Raw genomic sequence first — 17,942 nt, forward strand, 5'->3', positions numbered from 1 at the left:
AGGAGGACCGCTGCGGTCACTTTTAAAATGGCCGTCGATCAGTGAAGTTGTATACACTTTTTTCGTGTTCCGTGTTTTTCGCTTAATTTGATCGTTTATTTAAATGTTTTTATGAATTTTGGTGAGTTGAAAAGCTGTTCGAAAGCAGCCTGCTAGCAAAGGATTCGATCCAAAAAGGATTTTGTGCAAACTTCGAGTGCCCCAAACAGTGTTTTTTACCTCAAAGACAACCCCCGCATAGCGTCTCTCGCCTCCAGGCAACAACAACACACCCAAAAGAGACGCACTGGAAGCATAAAAAGCAACAAACAGGTTTTCATTGTGTACAGACGTGTGTTGCGCTTCCCTCTCGCTCTCGCCCCCTTAATTTATGCGCATGCAGCAGCAGCAACAAAACCAACAACATGTATAAAGCAACATAAGAAACAAGTAATACAAGAAAATAAATCATTGAGTGTGAGTGTGTGCGTGCATGTTGGCCGTAAACAGCAGCCAAAGTGGTAAAGTGAAGTCGAGTCGGAAAGAGAAGCGGATAATAAGTGGAAAAAGAAGCTGAAGCAAAAGAGTTAGCCAGCTTAGAAGTGACGCGTAGCTACAGGTGAATATATCGGACTTGTTTTTCATGCGCGAGACAGGCGGTGGTCGCTGTTCGCTGTTCACTGATGGCTTGTGGCTGGTCTGTAGAACAGTAAAACGGGTTCTGATGTCCAAAAAGAAATAGAATCGAATCGATTAGCAGCCTAATCAATTTACCACTGAGCCACAACGGTAAACGGCAAATGGAAGTTGCATTTACATACAGACGTACGTATGCACAAGTTCCAGCCCGTGTTCCCAATTTCCAAAGTGCGTTTTCCCCTCCCCCCACCCCAATTCAAGTGGCCAAAACTGGAACGCGTCCCACTTAACCCCACTGCGGTGCAGCCTGTCCAAATTGACCCTCGTGAGCAACTCCCACATATGCGGCCTCTGTGTTTTGTGAATGAAAAACTTACAAACGATAAACTAAAAACTTGTCGCGCCATAATTACGCCTCTCCAAAAAAATCAACAACAGAATTACTATTTAGCTGAATCATCTAAATATATAGTAAACTGGTTCGTCTGCATGATTCACCGAGCATCGGAAGTCCGGTGATAAACCTATCCTACAGACCATGTCTGTTTGGTTTTTTGTTTGATAAGTGGAAAATAAGAAAAACAGAACAGTGCAATGAACCTCCGGCGATAGCGGTTAAACAAAAGAAAACCTACTCCGCAATTGATAATTATTCATTAAAAAAATATATGTACATATGCACAGTGTCATTACATCAGATCAGAGTCCACCAGCTCCACCAAAGCTGGCAGCCAGTCGGGCTCCAAAAGGCAACATCCACTACACGCCACTCGAATCCACCTGTTGCCACTCCGCTCGGCTTAATGAAAACGCCCACGGACACAAACTTGTTGTACAGTGGGCATTCTTTAAGTAAGAAAGACCTATTAGAAACCTCAAGTGGATTTCAAAACAACAAACGCTTTATTAGTAAATTCTTTGTAACGGAAACATTAATACTTGCATTCTAAATCGTTTAAATTTAATGTATGTATTGCCATTTTAACTGCTCATTACCTAAACGGTGAAGCTAAAGGCTTTAAAATCAGTTAGACCCTGCTTGGGAAAACTGACTTGCTCCACACACTGCTTTCCCACGTCCTGATAAGTAATACTCTAACCATTACAACGTAATAGTTCATAAAAGTGGGATATTAAGGCTCATCAATTTGGGAGAACGAATGTTGTTGTATTTATGGTGGTCTTTAAGTAAATGAGTACTAATTACCAACCAGGATATAGTGCCAATTTGTGATACTACATTAACTGACATTTTACCTATATCGCTGTACTACCGGTGTAGTAAAGGCTGTAGTTCGCAGCGGGGCTTCACTGTTTCATACGGTTTCTGCCGTGGGCGGACGATTGTAAGCGGTGCATATCTAATAACTACTACACGCTGAAATCAATTTTGTATTGATCACGTCTGTAGTAGGGAACCCTGCCAGTTCATAGATGTTTATTCTTTCACTCGAAAAAACGTATCTCGATTTAACACGTTTTGGTCGGGCTTCCCACACGCAGGCAAAAAACAAAAAAAAAACAAAATAACAAAAAAGATGAGGTAGAAAAAGGGAGCGGCAACAAGTGTCAAACGTGACATACTTTTCAGCCTTATCTTGATGAGGCTGTTATCTCGCAACTCTTCGGTACCCATGCTTATCAGCAGGGAGGCGGTCGGGCGTGCCTCCCAACTATCCCAAATAGTAATATTGGTGGCACACATTCGTAACTTGATCTCGAATTTGAGCTCATTAATTTAGCGCCAGACGGTCAGTTTTTTTAAGCTAGCATAATTGTATCTGTATTTTTATGGGCTGCCAGAAGCGGAACGGACTTCCTGGCATTGAACCCGAGTGTGTGGCTTGTGAAATATGAGAACGCCACCAAAAAATAAATGAAAACTTACGAAAACGCCGGCTCAAAGTGTGGCCACCACCTCGATAAGCGAATACCCTTTGTAGCAATAATATATAAGGTCAAATATAGATATGCTTCTTTTAAGAATCTATCTTTGGCAAGAGTTAGACCATTCTAACTACACCAAAAAGAAGCCATTTGCTGGGATCTAGGTGCCCTAGAAAAGGTGTTAATTAGCTGTCTAGATGTCTAGATGCCTAGATGACTGATTATTTCTGTAAGTGGCTACAACTGAAAGAAGTACCCAAAGTGGCGGTCGGTGCCATTCGCTGATTTCTCCGCTTACTAAGCCAGCCGCAAAGCGGAGTGATAAATTGTGCCGCTGAAGAGGGTATTCAAATGTAATTTATATTATTTATTATGCACTTTTATGGCATTTCTCATACGTGTTCTTAAAGGCCAACCCCCATCATTTGAGGGCATTAAAGCGGCCAAGAGATGGGCCGCAGGTCACTTGACCTGTGACTTGAAACTCTGGCGGCTGAGCCGTGAAAAAACCTTCGCTTAGGAAAATGAAAGACGAACACGATACCACGATACCACTACCACCACGACCACCGTCAACCGAATTCATTGAGCGAAACACAACAAGTAGTTGCCACCGACCTTCAATTGGCCAATAAAGCCATTTATCGGAGATCCCAGCCAAAACCAAGACGATCCGATCCCATTCGATTCGTCGGTAGGTAAAAGTTGTCCATGTGTAACCCACCGACTTTTTGGGTGCGTGAGAAACTATATCATTCGAGTGTGAGTCTTGAGAAAAAAAAAACCAACTGAAAACCTGAAAACCCGCATGGAAATTACGTGTGTGTGTGAATGAGGAAAACACACCTATCTGCTCGAATGTCCGGTGTTCGCCGCGGGCTGTGAGATGGAAAGGTAGTCAGTTGTAGAGCGTCAGCGGCACGTCCTGAAAATCGTAGTTCGGCGCTGATTAGGAGGGAAATTGGCGGAAAATACCGCACGTGATTCCCAACAAAAGCAGGAAAACCAGGCTGGCGGCATGAGTCATGCTCGGAAAACACGACATGTCAGCCAGGACGCGGAATATTGGATTGAATTGGACTGGGAACTGTACAGTAAGGCTTGCCTTGCAAGAACTATTGTTTGTCCTTTTACTTTTTCTTGATAGAAAATAGTTACAACTAAATCACACTCAACCAGTTATCAGTTTCTAGCTTATGTGAAATTGTATATTATTAATAAAAATGTTTGACTTAGACCAAAAACAGATTGAAACCGTCTGCAGAAATGGATAACAGAAAATCTTCGTCTCTGAAATAGTTTTTAAATAATTCATTTGTAAATTATTCATGCATTAAGACATGGGACGTAAATCCTGATTATTTTGGTACATTCATAATACTATAAAATTATGACATACGACTGACACATAAATAAAGGAAATGCATCATTGTTTTAAGCATTAAGTACGTAAGTTGAGTAAACTGAGAAATACCCAGTATTCATAGGAAGTAAATTATCCCAAAGGCCCATAAAAAACGAGTGTGATCTCAAAACGTTTCAGAACTCAAGTTTGGTAGGTTCTAAAATTAAGGGAGTTACATGTGCGAGATGTAGAAGTTAAGTGTCCATAAAGATGAACAGTTTCGATAAACACCGTTCATCCTGGGTTTTTCCGTCGCCCTACAGAATGTGTTTCACATAGGGAGGTTTGGCTGTAACAGAAAGGCTGACGGAGAGGGATAGCGCAGGAGGGAGGGAGAGGGACAGCAGCAAGTGCTGCTCAAACTGCGCGCCAGTTGCTCTCAAAGCGTGGGCGGTTGCCTTACGTTGATTGCTTTTCGCATTTCATGCTCTTTTCGGTGCTCGGTGTTCAGTGCTCATTGAGTCTAGCCCACGTTCGGTTCGCGGTCCGCTGCCCAAACTGATGATAGTAAAAACAGCCGAAAAGACAAGAAACAAAACGCGAAATACAAAAATACGAAACACAACTAAGCCGGAAAGAAACTGGCGAGAAGAAAGTGTGCAGAATTCACAAGTAGCCGTTATATAAGTGGATTTAATTATCTGATTCGGTAATAAAAGCAGATTCAACACAAAGAGAAACCCAAATGATAAACAAACAAATTTATGGCGGACATAAGCACAAATTTTTATGCGTTTCAAATCAAACACGATTGCCGTCTACGTGCTATTTTGCCAACTTACATATTGTTTCGCTATGATTAGTCAAAAGTTCGCTGATTATGCGCTCGTGATATGTTATTGCATTCGCCGCGGACCACTGAAAAAATTCTAATAATTTTCTAACACACCTTTTGCCATTGGTTTCAATTGCAGGTTTTGCGTTTTCCTTTTTGCCACCAGCTAATTGCATTAAAATAAAACCAACAAGTTGTTCTGCTGGGCGTAAATTATTGTGTCGTTGTCGCTGACACTCGAATGCTTATAGCCAGATGCTGAAGCAGCAGCAGCAGCGGCAGCAGCAGCAGCGACAATAACACCAGTAATCAGCACAACTATCGGCGACAATGGCAGACATCGGACATCAGAAGGCGAGGCGTCAGTGATTAAAAGCAGTCGGAGAGGCCAGCCAGCCAGCCAGCCAGCCATCCAAGCAGCCAGGCAAGCAGCAGCCCCATTGGCACCACCAGCAAAAAGCAGCTGAATCATCAGAACTCGGAGGAGCGGTGGAGTACCAGTTGCGCACATCTACTACGAGACAGCGATACAGCAGAATGAGCTCCAAGAGCAGACCTTCATCGGCGGCGATGTTAATTAATACGATACCTATGATACTGCTGATCACCTTAGCCGGCCTGACGATCGTCGCAGGTTGGATGCCCGACGTGCGGCCTGATTTGCAAACAAGTATGTGCCATTGGCTTCGCCGCCTCCTCCTCCTCCTTCTCCTCCTTCTCGAAACTAACTATCTATCTAACTATGTATTTGTTTATTTGTGTCATTTGTTTGGTTTTTGCTTTCCGCTCTTGTTGCTGCTGGTTTATCAATGGCAAATGCAAGCTGTGTAAGCTTAGCTCTGATTTTCCAAGCTGCTTATCAGGCGGAATTTTCGCAATGCCAGCAGCAACAAACTAGCATTTCCTCTGCAGCAAGTTAAACAGAAATTAAAATGAAATTGTGCAAAATCTGAAGAACACGAGTAAACGCACAAGTTATATAACGCAGCCTTCAATAACATTTCATTTTGTTTCGTTTTTTTTGTTTTCTTTTCAGAACAAGACAAAGTCTTAGCCCATTTTATAGGCAACTCGACGGACTATTTCAAGATTTTGGACCACAACGATGAGTTTGTTCTAGTTGGTGCCAAGTGAGTGACTTTCTTATATATTTACGACCCATTCGATCCGATCCCTTTGATTTCTGGCAAACAATAAAAAAGTTCCCGATACTGCACTACCTGTGCGCAAATAAACTTGGCACGAACACGTTTAAATATTTATAAAAACACAATTATACAGCGTTCGATTCGCGGAATAACCAGCGCGCCATTTGGCATTACTCTACCGATTTATTGGCTTTGCTATTCGTTTTCCATTAGTGGCAAGTGCAAATCTAGCATTTCTCATTCCCTTTCCGGGAAGTCGAAGTGATTTGGCATTGGCCAGATACAAAAGTCTGGAATAAATACCACTTGCTCAGCTTCATTCACATAATTATATTGCTCATGAGCAATGTCAAAACGAATTGCACTTTTTATCACGTGGCAACGAAGGCTGTTATACATTTATGAATTGATTCATATATTTATTTTCAAATAAAATTATTTACATTTTATAATTACCCATTGACTTCATTTACATGAGAGCCGCGCAAACTACCATTTGAGTGACTAATGGTCAGTTATCGGCGATCTGAAATGGACCGACAAATGCAAACCAGCTTTCGATCTATCATACTTTTCCTGCACCCCAGACTTGCTGGTGCCATAAAGAACATAGCAACAAATTAGCAGCAACAATAATTAGCCACTTAAAACACAGAATTATACAATTGTGTACAAGTTCTAATTATTTGCACACAGGCAACCTTGGGATATGATTGTCGGCGGGGCGTAAAAACAGATGCGGTCAAACTAATAGCAGTGTGGTCTTGAAAAAGCTGCAATGCAAAATGAAGAAATAATAAAACCCTGTGCTGTCGCTAATGAAAAACGTGTTGTTTATTAATTGTAAAACTTGCTTAAAGTGTTTAATTTTCGAGTATGTCAAAAAAGCTATCGCTAAGGCAACCGATGATGTATTCGCAATTTGTTGAGATGTATAACATCATTGTTAAGTCAAAGAAAGTATATCAAGTTAAAATTATTAATACATAGTTCTTACTATTATTTTTACCGACACTGTTCGGGCAAACATTTGTATGCTCCTGGCACGAAGCTCTCAGCTCACGCGTTTCTTTGTCGTTTATTTTTGGTCACCGTACTTGGCTGGCTTCCATTCCACATTCTGTGCAGGCACACGCCATCGGCGAATTAATTCCCGCATTTGTTAATTCAATTGTTCTCTATCTCGATTTGCAGGGACGTCATCTACAATGTGAGCCTAAATGGCCTGAAGGAGATTGCGCGTCTGGAGTGGCACAGCACGGATGCGGACCGGGAGCTGTGCGCCCTAAAGGGAAAGCACGAGTGGGATTGCCATAACTACCTTCGCGTCTATGCACTGCGTCCCAATGGCGAGGTGCTGCTCTGCGGCACCAATTCGTATAAGCCGCGCTGTCGTCATTACACGCCGGTGGAAGTGTCATCCGAGGAGGGCGGCTCTGCTGGTCACGCCCACGCCATGCGCTACGAAGTCAGCCGAGACGTGGAGGCCCAGGGTCTGTGCCCCTACAGCCCCGCCCACAACAGCACGTACGCCTTCGCCGATGGGCACTTGTACAGCGCCACCGTGGCGGACTTTTCGGGCGGAGATCCCCTTATCTACAGGGAGAACCTGCGTACCGAACAATATGATCTCAAACAACTCAACCAGCCGGACTTTGTGGGCGCTATCGAGAGGAACGGTTTCGTGCTGTTCTTCTTCCGCGAACTATCCATGGAGTTCATGAACTTTGGCAAGGCCGTCTATTCGCGGGTCGCCAGGGTTTGCAAGAACGACAGAGGCGGTCCCTACAGCCACGGCAAGAGTTGGACTTCCTTCCTTAAGGCGCGCCTCAACTGCTCGGTGCCCGGCGAGTTTCCCTTCTATTTCGACGAAATCCGTAAGTTTAAATAACGCGTTTTAGTAATAATAATCTCAATTGTCGCCAACTCCGTTACAGAGGCCATTAGTCCGATTGTGGAGAGCGGATCCAAGTCGCTGGTTTATGCAGTCTTCACCACCTCTGTGAATGCTATTCCCGGCTCGGCCGTATGTGCCTTTAACGTAGATGACATACTGGCTGCCTTTGATGGAGAGTTCAAGTCGCAGAAGGATTCCCAATCCCATTGGATGCCAGTGGAACGTGAGCAGGTGCCGAAGCCACGCCCAGGCCAATGCGTAGATGACTCTAGAACTCTGACCAGCATCGCGGTTAATTTCATTAAGAACCATCCGTTGATGGAGGACGCTGTGCCGGCAGTGCACGGTCGTCCGTTGCTGACCAAGGTGAATCTGCACCACCGACTCACTGCAATTGCAGTGCATCCGCAGGTAAAGTCCCTAAGTGGTGCTTACTACGATGTTATATACAGTGGCACCGACGACGGCAAGGTGACCAAGTTCATCAATATACTGAGCAGCCACCCGAACTCAACTGTTGATCGCCTGAAGACAGTGGTGATATCAGAGATGCAGGTTCTTCCACTTGGAACACCAATTAGGGAGTTGGTGATCTCCACGTCGAAGAACGCGTTGGTAGTGGTTAGCGATGGCAGCTTGGTCAGCGTGCCCCTGCACCATTGCTCTCATATTGTCGACTGTCTGGGCTGCCTAAGTCTCCAGGATCCCATTTGCGCCTGGGACTTACAGACACACGAATGCAAGAACCTGGCTACAAGTCAACACAAGTTCGGAACAAAGACTTATCTGCAAAGCCTTAATAGCACAAAGAAAGCTGCTGCCTTGCTATGTCCACACATTCCCCGAGATGGACCTGGTGCGGAGACCGTGAGCTTTGTTACCATGGCTCCACCGCCAACGGAGGAGCAGAAACTTTTGTACTCCAATGTGGGCTCGTCGCAGGGCAGTCAGCCAAGCTTGGAACAACAGCCAACTGGTGGCGATGACTTTGGTTTGAACAAGATCACCCTTACGTCCATGGATCCCGACGATATTATGCCCAATTTGAACGGTTAGTACTATTATTTATAGTTCTAAGAATGTTGTGGTTTTAATACGCGCTTTTATTCCACAGATCCCCAGAAATCTATAGCCAGTGTGGATGAAATCAAACAGGCTTCATCTCCCAGCTTCATGCTACTTACAATTGTGGTTTTCGTTACCTTCCTGGTGGGCGGCAGCGCAGGAATATTCTGTGTGAAGGCTAAGAGTCGCCTGATGGAGGCCCAAATGGATGAAAGTCACCGCAATCATTTCGGCAAGCCAATGTAAGTTTATATTGTAAAATAGAATAGCGGATTCTAATTAAATAGTTTCAACAGGCAATTTAAACATCAAAATACTGGCAAAGACATAAATCTGTTAATGGGCTCCAATGCCTACACGACCACACAAAAAACACCTAATCTGGATTTAGAAAAGGATCGCAGTCATGAGTGCAAAAACTCCACGGAACATTTGGAAAAAGAGTTGCCTTGCAAAACGTCAACGCTGACGAAAGTGAAGCGCACTTACATCTAGTGGGCTTGCAATGGCAGCCAAATGCAAAATTAGTCGAATTTCTATACTCTAAAACATATTTTCGTTGTTTATGTTGCTGTTAGTTATAGTAACCCCCCACCCAATCCGCAAATAATGTAAACGACAGTGTCGGATGCGTTTGAAACGCATTCGAAAGATAGGGAGCCGAAGCTGTTGCATCTTTTTTACTTAGCTTGTATTGTAATTTAATTTGATGTAAAATTTGAGTAAGCTTAGTTTCTTTGGCAAAATTTAGTTAAATTTATTGACAACATAGTGTGCGGGCTGCCACAACCTGAGCTAACTGAAGCATTCCGCATTCCCCTGACGTCGACCATTACTGTCCAAAATAGGAGTGCCTGCTCTTGGCTACGCAGCCCGAAGGTGTCGCCCCTTATGTGTACTCTTAATGTATAATCTTTAAGTGCAAATATTAGAGCTGTACAAATTTACACACATATCATGCATACCGAATTCGAACCCGAACCCGGACCAGCCCCAATTATTTCTCGAAATTCAATCGAATATTCAACAAGTATTTTGTTAGACTGAATGATTAATTTTTCTATATGAGTTTGTTTGTGGAGAACTAACAGAATGCGACATAGACTTGAAAGCTCTATGCTTTGTGGCTAACAAAAGCGTAAAATTGTATCTAACATAAGCTCAATAAGGAATTGAACATAGAATGTAATTAAAAGTACGAACTAGGCTAAGGAACGAACAAAACTTCTATGAGGCTGTTTGATATGAACTGACACCGCAGCCCCCACATCATCATGATAAAAAAACGCACAAGAAAGCGAAAATAAATGAACACTGCAACAACAGCAAGCCTTATAAATAGTATAAATAGTATCGTGTCGAATCTAGGCCTTAACGCTAAACTTGTAAGCTTTGCATGAAAATAATGAGCTTGGCAATGAACGTAAATCAGCATTTTAATAACTTTATGTTTACTTTTAAGCTGTTGTCCGTCCCACTAAAGAAGTTGCATAATACAATGTACAATGGCAGTTATATTTTTAGAACGTGTAAAATGCAATTTTCATCGTAATTAATATATTTTTATACGTATGTCTACGCCTAATGTCTAAATCTTAACATAAGCATAACATAAAAATGGAAAATCCCGAAAAAAGCTATGCATATAATATTTTTAAATTTTACAAAAAAAAAGGTAATATAATGATAAATTTCTCATATTGTGATAGATTTTATTGAAATTTTAGAAAGATGAAATGATATGCCTTTTGGTCAAAAAACAATGATATATATGACGAAAGAGTCTGATTGCATGCATGATAATATTGTGTAGGAAAGGGTCTTCCGCTTGGAGGATCAAGAACCAGAGAACCCATCATGGTGTTTAGTTTTTATTACTGTGTATGTCTTGTAATGTGTATATTGTTGTATACATCCGATAAGCAATTCGTGGATCTAATAAAGTCGTCATTTTTTTCATAATTCAAAGTGGTTTTTCAATTGGTTAAAAATAAAAGTACAATTTTTTTTCTTTATGTATTCTGTTTTACAGTTTAGAAGTATTAATACAAAATCAATGAATTCGTTACAATAAAAACCAGTATTTTAAAATTTTAATCGTTTTCGATAAAGCTTTTCGCGCTTTATCATCGAGCTTAATCATCGATAACTTCGTTATGGCTACAGATACATTGGCCGCTTGATTTTCGTAACTTGATTCAATGGTCACACCAGGCACTACACCTTTGGCGTGTTGCACATTTCTCTGTTGAATTAAAGTAAAAAGACTTATTCGCAATTATATAACAAGATGAACAGCCTGAGGACAGCCACCATGCGATTTGCCGCTCTGGCCAGCTCCAATGCCGGATCCCTGGGCAAGCGCGACTTCACCCGCAGCCTGTGGCACATGACCAAAAAGCCGGTGACAGCCGGTGGATCCGATCATGTAACCGTGTTGAATCTCCACAAGCCCAGCATTAATTGCACGTGCGGCTGCAACGTGCACACCAAATGTAAGTTAACTCAATGAAGTCTTGCAAGAGCGGTCCATGCCGCCGGTTACATAACCTCAAATGCGGGGTGACGAAATGTAGACAAAAACACCGAAAATAAAACCCTTTGTTTATCCCCAGGTGAGCGGGAACTGGTGGAGTTCCTCACCGAGGAGATCGTGGCCGAGCGCAAGGTGCAAAAGGGCAAAACGGTGCCCAGCACCCTGGACGGATTCGCCGTCAAACTGACTGGCGCGGATGTGGAGCTCACCAAGCAGACGGACAAGGAGAAGGTGGTGGTCAGCTTCAATGTGAACCACACGGTGGACAGCGAGGAGGAGCCGGAAATTAACCCGAATGCCGACAAGCCGGAGCTCGGCGAAATGAGGAGCAAGCCCCAGTTCGAGGTGGACATCATCAAGGGCAACTCTACGCTGTCCTTTACCTGCACCTTCCTTCAAGGCGAAGCTCAAGAGGGAGAGTACAGTGAGTACTTTGAATGAAGTCCATTATGATTCAGTGATAACACCGGGCTTACCTTTCAGACGATGTCTTCTCCATTGATGAAATGGCCATCTTTGAGGGCGAATGGAACGATAAGGTCTATGCCGTCGCCGGCGACGTGCTTGACGGTTACTTGTACGACTTGCTAATCAACTTGCTGGAGGAGAAGGGCATCAGCCAGGAGTTTGCTGAGAAACTTTCCGACCTAGCCACTGCCCATGAGCATACTTCCTACATTGGTCTGCTGGAAAAGCTCTCCAAATTCACTGCCGGTGGCAAGTGAATGCTCGTCCCATCTAATCTTAAAGCATAAAGTTGTGTAGGTTTTTAAGTTTCTATTGTCTGCTGTCGCAGTTTTATCACTGAAAACAGTTTTGATTAGTTGTGTTTTCGGCTTATACTGTGACAGTAAAACTTAGTTTTTAAGCCAGAAAACATTTATACATGTTTCAGATAAAACTATAGAAACGGTTGCCAATAATTTACCCACTTCGGCATCAGCTTCGGTTTGGTTTTTTAACAAATACATCGTTAATTCCCTAGTTCATGTTTTGTTTATTACTTTTACGATTTATCTGTGATTGTATCGATTTTTCTTATTGGTGGAGTTTCCTGGTGACTTAGAACGGCCTTGAATATGGCCTGGGATCATAGTCACTTGGTCGGGATCCTCCCCACTCCTCGTGGTTCTTGCAGGCGACACAGATGACAAGAGCGAGGAGCACAAGGATTGGCAGCAGTTGCATCTTGATTACTGGGAGGCTTACTTTGGATTGTGCTGCTGCAACTTTGGATGCTCCTCTTTATAGCTGAGATTGCCTCAGCTTATCAGTTATTTCCCATTTTGGGAAATCCTATCTGTTTGCTTCGCCGATGGGATTTACATTTAACTTATGACTTCTAGGTACTGTGTTTCAATAAGCAGGATTATCAGCGTGGCGATAAGTATGCACAATAATAAGAACTCCGACCCTCGCTTAATCTTGTACTTAAAAAAACTCCAAGCCGGATTTTGTCTGAATATAACACTTTTTATAGTTCGCTATTTGAACTTAATTATAAAACATTCACTAAATAATTTACATAAGATATAGCTTTACGGATACGAGTCATGGAACTAAACCAAAGCTGCCTCTGTTACGTGGTTAACCTAGGCCGTTCCTTCACTCTGGTGCCGGCGCTGGTTACCGGTGAGGTCATTGTGTCCCGGCCTCTGGCCAACTGTGGACTCAAGGTCGTAACCAGGATGCTGGAGCTGAGTAATTGGTCAACTCTTGGTCTTGGGCTGCGTCTTGCCGCCGGAATTGTTCGCGTTGTCGTACTCCGAGCCCGTGTTATACTCAGATCCGACTTCCCGCAGCTCAATCTTTTGCTCCCTCATGGCGCGCTAAAGATCAAAGGTTGGGTTAACCAGTTCGATGATGAAACTTTCGTCTTACCTTGACGCACTCCTGATAAACACGGAAAATCGGCGCGCAGCCCGAGTCATCCGTCTGACCCTTTAGGAATCCTTCCGAGAACCAGCTGTTGAAGCAGGCGTCGTACTGCTTCTTCAGCTCATTGCAATCCTCGCCAATGCTGTTCATTTGTGGAATGGAGTTCTTTGATTTTCAGTTATAATTTCTCTATTGAATAATACGCCGAAAAAATGTGAGAATGGTTTGTGCGAGGGTCATACTAAAGATAAGGTTTCAGAGATGTGGCATAGCATATCGATAAAAGTTTCGTTGAAACTTAACATGCAATCGAAATTTGAATCTTCAATTCTTTAAGAACATTCAATTTATTTTAATAAAGGCACTCTGGTAAGAACGAAATCAGTTGTCCATGTTCCGTAATGATTTCATTAACAGCCAAAGTACTACGAAATGGTACAGCCAAAGAAAGCTGGCGAGGATTAGAATGTCTTTATAGAGCGCTTACGGGGTCAGCTCTTGCCAGCCTGTTGTTTTCCACCAGACCTATTGGCGTTATCCTCTTCAAGACCAGTTTCGAAGATCGGGTCTATCTCCCGCAAATCGATCTTCTTTTCCTTGATAGCGCGCTGCGGATTACAGGTTGGTCAAACCATATACATGGTTATGGAGCCAATTAGCTCACCTTGACGCATTCCTGATAAATACGGAAAATCGGAGCACACGCTGAGTCATCCGTTTGACCTTTTAGGAACCGCTCCGAAAACCAGCTGTTGAAACAGGCGTCGTACTGCTGCTTCAGCTCGTTGCAATCCTCGCCAACGCTGCTCATTTGTATACTAGGTATTATGTTTGGATTTTAATTTATAAAGCCTGTTATAAGAGTTCCGGAAAAATGTGTCAAAGGTACGTGGAACGGTACTACTGAAGAAAAGGTTTCAGAGATGTGAGTAAAATACATATCGATATCAAACGTTTCGCAGAAACTAAGCTTGTAATCGAAATTTAAATCTTATTATTCCTTAGATAAAAAGCTTTATGATCCACCTGTAACGATCTGCAAAGCCGACTTAAATGATACTCTTGTTAGTACAAATCAATTTAAAATTAAAGTTGTTTGTAGAGTTTTGGCAACACCCCCGTGATAAAAGTCACTGATTTTCTTTCTCTTGTTTTTAAGGTTTTTTCAGTTTTGGGTTCATACAAAATGTAGTTATTAGTATTATCATTTAACGTAATGAGCGCTAAAACAAATTGATGTGTGACTTGGCTACAACAATATGCAATGGATACAACAGATGATAAAAACAGACCTCCGACCCAGTCGGAAACCGAATCGGAGGCCTGACAGCATTTGACCCAACTTGTTGTCCATGGCCATTCCATTTTAATAGTCGAAGTGCTACAAATTTGATCTGTTTAAGTTTTGCTGATGTTTAAGCTAACGCTCGTTGGAGAGGATGGGCTGTGGATGCAGCAACGTCTACTCCTCGTCGATGGTTTGGACTTGTTGCTGTTGCTGCTGCTGCCTATCTTGGTTGTTCTTGTGGTGCCCGCGCTGGTTACGGTTGCGGTTGTTGCGATCCCGCCGCTGTCCTAGCCAATTGCCGCCCTGATTGTTCTGGTTGCGGTTGTAGCCACGGTCTCCGCGATTGCCCATGTTGCCGCGCTGGAAGAAGTTGCCCTGCTTCATGTCGAAGACCTTTTCGTTGACATCCACCAGATTTGTGACCTTGTCCACGAACTGCATGGCCAGAGCCTGCAGACGCGATGGCTCCGAACGATGCATAACCACTGTTTCGGATGGATCGTCCAGGCTGGCCATGAGTTCCTCGTTGATGATCATCTTGCTGATGATGGAGTGCACTTTCGGCACGGGCAGCTCGTACATCTGCGCCAGCGAGGGAATGCTGATCGAGGTGTAGACGTTCGAGTAGGTGAACAGGTAGGTGCGCAGCGACTCCTCCTTGATGAACTTGGTCAGCATCTCGCGCACGCGATCGGACTCGTAGAAGAGGTCCCAAACCTTCGTGTTCATCTTCTTGTTGACGATGAAGTTGGCGCACGCCTGCCAGTTGCCGCAACGCATCGCCTTGGCGGCAGCCACGACGTGCTCACGCATCGACTCTGGTGGTCCCACCAGAGACTGACGCTCTGAGGAGCGCAACTGCTGGTAGAACGTCTTACTGATCATGCGGCGGCGGGCGTCGAACTCGTGGGCGGCAATGTAAGGAATTTCGAGCAGCATAGCGGACACCAGGTAGACGCATTCGAGCAACTCAAGGTTGATGTGCATATGGAATGGCATCTGGCGTTGCTTCTCGATTTTCTCCTGCTCGGCTGATCGCTCGTGCTGGCGCTGAGGCAGCAGTCCTTGGGCGAGCAGCTCCTTGGGCTTGCCGGTGACCATCAGGTCCACCAGACAGTGATGCGCATCCTTGACGTTCTCCTGGCGGAAGGCACACAGTCCCAGATTGGCCATCATGCGGTTATACAGGATGCGGGTAGCGGGATCGGCGGCGTCGATGTTGTCCTGCAGGTGAGACATCAGAACCAGATCACGGGCCTGGAACCAGTTGTCGTGCATGGCATGGTGGTAGATGTGCGCCAGGATGGCTCTTGTACGGATACGATCCGTATCGTCCTTGGCGTAGATGAATTTGCACAGCTTATCCATTACGTCTACGGAGGTCGAGGTGGTGGCTGGCACTTCATTGCGCTTCTTCTTCAGCACCTCCGGATCAAACTTGTAGTAGAGATGTTCGATCTTGCGCAGGTAGATACGACAGCGCTCGTTGTTGGTGCCAGAACGCTCGAAATACTGCAGCACCAGTTCAATGGTCTTCACCACGTTCACCTCGTCCTTCAGCCGGGACACGTAGTCGTTCGAGTGTGGATCGCATTCCTTCAGCAGCTTGACAAACTCGTCATCCAGGCGCTCCACGGCAGCCAGTGGGCATCCCCTTACGTAAAACGGCGCCGTGACGTATTCCTCGTGCTCCTCGGCCACGCTTTCGCTCATAATGATGTCGGGGTTGGCCAGCAGAAGCTTCAACATGCTCTGCATCACCTCCAGAAGCAGAGCCCAGTGCTCTAGCTTCATGGGCTCGGAAATCTTCTGGTTGTAATCGTAGATAGCCGAGATGATGTTGAAGTGAATCTTCACGGAGACGGCGGTGCCCAAGTTGTGCTGATCGGAGATGTCCCTCAGCTCGAACAGAAGATCGATCTGCAGACGGCGATCGGTGCGCTTCTTGCCGCGAGCCGACATAATTTCCAACAACTTAGCCAGCACCAGGGGAACATCGATCTCTGCGTCCTTTTCAAACATCTTGGGCTTCTCCACCACATGACCCTTGACCACGGTCTCCCACTCGCCATCCTCATCGTCCTCGGCGCGCTTGCGGATCTTGACCTTCTGCTCCTTACGCTTGTCCTTCCTCTTGTCGTCGTCCTTTTCCTCCTTTTCGGTAGTACGCTTCAAGAAACGCTCGCGCATGTTCTGGTACTGGTTCTCATCGTCGGAGGACTCAGTCTCCGATTCAGAGTCCGAGTCCCAATCAATGGAGTCATCGGAATCGTCGTCATCGGCGGGCGCAGCCTTGGCAGGCGCGGATTTCACCGCTTTCGGAGCCGCTTCTGTGGGCTTCACTCCGGCGTCACTGTCATCACCAGCATCGCCGCCATCGCTCTCCTGGGCCACCACCTCGTCCTCGGCCTCGCTCTCCTGGTCGGGTGCTTCACGGAAACGCGACAGATCGTCCTCGAAGTCCTTGATGTACTTGCGTACCTTCTGGCGCAGTGTGCCCAGCGACTTGGAGTTGTTCTTGGAAAGATTCTTCCTGCCCTCGCGATCCTCCCACACCTCGTTGATGAAGTCCTCCAGCTCGGCCAGGCAGCGAATGTAGAATCGCGGCGTAATGCCGTTCTCCTCCTTTGAGATGACCGGCAGTGCCTTTTGGTAGGCGCGCGTCAGATCCTCGAAGCTGCTCAGGGTATTGGGGATATCCTTGATTTTCTTGTGGTTGCGAATGGTTTTGATGATGCTGGTTAGGTTCTCGTAACGCTTCTCCTTCGTGGAGCGGACCACGCGCTTGACCTCTTCCTCATCGTCGCTGAATTGCTGTATGGCACGGAAAGGAATTGATTAGTAATGGATGAGACTCACATCTGGGCGGTACTTACGAAGGCGCTGGCTTTGTTGAAGTTGGTCGCTTGGATCTCATCCTCGCTGGACTCGGACTCCGAGTCGGACCCGTTGGCAAAGAAACGCGACATCTTCGTTGACTTTCTACGCGGTCGTTTGTCTGCGCCTGGAATCACAATTTATTAGTTTCTGGCCACATAATTTTTTGCTTTTGTTGAGGTTATGTTTGTGCGGCCAACATGGCGTTTTGCGAAAATGCATGCCAAATGTTTCCGCTGGACTTATGGTTGCTTCATTCGAAGCCCTGCCAGAAATCGGTTCACTGTCTTGCCTTTTGAGTGTTTATCACCACCTGGCGCTTAATATTTCACAATAAACTTACTATTTTACAGCAAAACTAAACGATGTCGAATGCACAAGACATCAAAAAGAGAGACTAGAGATGGGCGATGGTTGCATGTGTTTGCGTTGGCGATATATATTGCTTAGGGTAACGGGGCGGGGCGTTTGATATATGTATATATACAACTGTCAATTTGAAAAATGATTTTGTCCCTTTTATTTGAAAGGGAAGCTATTTAAAATATATTTTTATTTTAACAAAATA

The 17,942-nt window shown here is 44.7% G+C and overlaps 6 protein-coding genes across 8 annotated transcripts; 2 read left to right on the top strand and 4 right to left on the bottom strand.

Moving 5' to 3' along the window:
* Positions 1 to 24: 24 nt before the first annotated feature.
* LOC122615009 (semaphorin-1A) lies at positions 25 to 10,757 on the top strand. 2 transcript variants are annotated; one of them, XM_043789838.1, is made up of 7 exons: positions 25 to 121; positions 4,825 to 5,355; positions 5,722 to 5,815; positions 7,028 to 7,710; positions 7,771 to 8,781; positions 8,845 to 9,037; positions 9,092 to 10,757. In XM_043789838.1, the coding sequence occupies exons 2-7, from the start codon at positions 5,223 to 5,225 to the stop codon at positions 9,288 to 9,290; spliced, it is 2,313 nt and encodes a 770-aa protein (XP_043645773.1). In that variant the 5' UTR covers positions 25 to 121; positions 4,825 to 5,222; the 3' UTR covers positions 9,291 to 10,757. The 2 variants fall into 2 exon arrangements, with proteins under 2 accessions (XP_043645773.1, XP_043645774.1); XM_043789839.1 differs by lacking the exon at positions 25 to 121 and adding an exon at positions 4,383 to 4,559.
* A 225-nt stretch (positions 10,758 to 10,982) lies between these two features.
* Positions 10,983 to 12,315, top strand: LOC122613486 (complement component 1 Q subcomponent-binding protein, mitochondrial). The gene is made up of 3 exons (XM_043787686.1): positions 10,983 to 11,290; positions 11,411 to 11,755; positions 11,815 to 12,315. Exons 1-3 carry the CDS (start codon positions 11,086 to 11,088, stop codon positions 12,054 to 12,056), a joined length of 792 nt encoding a protein of 263 aa, XP_043643621.1. The 5' UTR covers positions 10,983 to 11,085; the 3' UTR covers positions 12,057 to 12,315.
* Positions 12,309 to 12,559, bottom strand: LOC122613487. Its single transcript, XM_043787687.1, has one exon. The coding sequence runs from the start codon at positions 12,517 to 12,519 to the stop codon at positions 12,394 to 12,396; it is 126 nt and encodes a 41-aa protein (XP_043643622.1). The 5' UTR covers positions 12,520 to 12,559; the 3' UTR covers positions 12,309 to 12,393.
* Positions 12,560 to 12,783: 224 nt separating this feature from the next.
* LOC122613855 (TP53-regulated inhibitor of apoptosis 1) lies at positions 12,784 to 13,378 on the bottom strand. The gene is made up of 2 exons (XM_043788266.1): positions 13,213 to 13,378; positions 12,784 to 13,160 (listed from the first exon to the last, which is right to left on the bottom strand). Exons 1-2 carry the CDS (start codon positions 13,357 to 13,359, stop codon positions 13,041 to 13,043), a joined length of 267 nt encoding a protein of 88 aa, XP_043644201.1. The 5' UTR covers positions 13,360 to 13,378; the 3' UTR covers positions 12,784 to 13,040.
* Positions 13,379 to 13,502: 124 nt separating this feature from the next.
* On the bottom strand, positions 13,503 to 14,117 carry LOC122613856 (TP53-regulated inhibitor of apoptosis 1). 2 transcript variants are annotated; one of them, XM_043788268.1, is made up of 3 exons: positions 13,874 to 14,117; positions 13,697 to 13,817; positions 13,503 to 13,634 (listed from the first exon to the last, which is right to left on the bottom strand). In XM_043788268.1, exons 1-2 carry the CDS (start codon positions 14,018 to 14,020, stop codon positions 13,701 to 13,703), a joined length of 264 nt encoding a protein of 87 aa, XP_043644203.1. In that variant the 5' UTR covers positions 14,021 to 14,117; the 3' UTR covers positions 13,503 to 13,634; positions 13,697 to 13,700. The 2 variants fall into 2 exon arrangements, with proteins under 2 accessions (XP_043644203.1, XP_043644202.1); XM_043788267.1 differs by lacking the exon at positions 13,503 to 13,634 and having other exon boundaries at positions 13,675 to 13,817.
* A 229-nt stretch (positions 14,118 to 14,346) lies between these two features.
* LOC122612228 (eukaryotic translation initiation factor 3 subunit C) lies at positions 14,347 to 17,876 on the bottom strand. The gene is made up of 3 exons (XM_043785691.1): positions 17,718 to 17,876; positions 17,374 to 17,501; positions 14,347 to 17,311 (listed from the first exon to the last, which is right to left on the bottom strand). Exons 2-3 carry the CDS (start codon positions 17,464 to 17,466, stop codon positions 14,672 to 14,674), a joined length of 2,733 nt encoding a protein of 910 aa, XP_043641626.1. The 5' UTR covers positions 17,467 to 17,501; positions 17,718 to 17,876; the 3' UTR covers positions 14,347 to 14,671.
* Positions 17,877 to 17,942: the final 66 nt, after the last annotated feature.

The sequence above is a fragment of the Drosophila teissieri genome, chromosome 2R (genome assembly GCF_016746235.2).
Source record: "Drosophila teissieri strain GT53w chromosome 2R, Prin_Dtei_1.1, whole genome shotgun sequence".
NCBI classification, from domain to species: Eukaryota; Metazoa; Arthropoda; class Insecta; order Diptera; family Drosophilidae; genus Drosophila; species Drosophila teissieri.

What these genes read in the sequence shown, in the direction of transcription:
- LOC122613487 (XM_043787687.1), bottom strand. Translation starts at nt 12,519, where the DNA reads ATGCAACTGCTGCCAATCCTTGTGCTCCTCGCTCTTGTCATCTGTGTC.
- LOC122615009 (XM_043789838.1), top strand. Translation starts at nt 5,223, where the DNA reads ATGAGCTCCAAGAGCAGACCTTCATCGGCGGCGATGTTAATTAATACG. An exon ending in TATTATGCCCAATTTGAACG is followed by an intron (nt 8,782 to 8,844) that starts GTTAGTACTATT and finishes TTTATTCCACAG; the next exon opens with ATCCCCAGAAATCTATAGCC. An exon ending in AATCATTTCGGCAAGCCAAT is followed by an intron (nt 9,038 to 9,091) that starts GTAAGTTTATAT and finishes TAGTTTCAACAG; the next exon opens with GCAATTTAAACATCAAAATA.
- LOC122612228 (XM_043785691.1), bottom strand. Translation starts at nt 17,466, where the DNA reads ATGTCGCGTTTCTTTGCCAACGGGTCCGACTCGGAGTCCGAGTCCAGC. An exon ending in TCAACAAAGCCAGCGCCTTC is followed by an intron (nt 17,312 to 17,373) that starts GTAAGTACCGCC and finishes CGTGCCATACAG; the next exon opens with CAATTCAGCGACGATGAGGA.
- LOC122613856 (XM_043788268.1), bottom strand. Translation starts at nt 14,020, where the DNA reads ATGAGCAGCGTTGGCGAGGATTGCAACGAGCTGAAGCAGCAGTACGAC. An exon ending in TTTATCAGGAATGCGTCAAG is followed by an intron (nt 13,818 to 13,873) that starts GTGAGCTAATTG and finishes TGTAATCCGCAG; the next exon opens with CGCGCTATCAAGGAAAAGAA.
- LOC122613855 (XM_043788266.1), bottom strand. Translation starts at nt 13,359, where the DNA reads ATGAACAGCATTGGCGAGGATTGCAATGAGCTGAAGAAGCAGTACGAC. An exon ending in TTTATCAGGAGTGCGTCAAG is followed by an intron (nt 13,161 to 13,212) that starts GTAAGACGAAAG and finishes TTTGATCTTTAG; the next exon opens with CGCGCCATGAGGGAGCAAAA.
- LOC122613486 (XM_043787686.1), top strand. Translation starts at nt 11,086, where the DNA reads ATGAACAGCCTGAGGACAGCCACCATGCGATTTGCCGCTCTGGCCAGC. An exon ending in CTGCAACGTGCACACCAAAT is followed by an intron (nt 11,291 to 11,410) that starts GTAAGTTAACTC and finishes GTTTATCCCCAG; the next exon opens with GTGAGCGGGAACTGGTGGAG. An exon ending in AGCTCAAGAGGGAGAGTACA is followed by an intron (nt 11,756 to 11,814) that starts GTGAGTACTTTG and finishes CTTACCTTTCAG; the next exon opens with ACGATGTCTTCTCCATTGAT.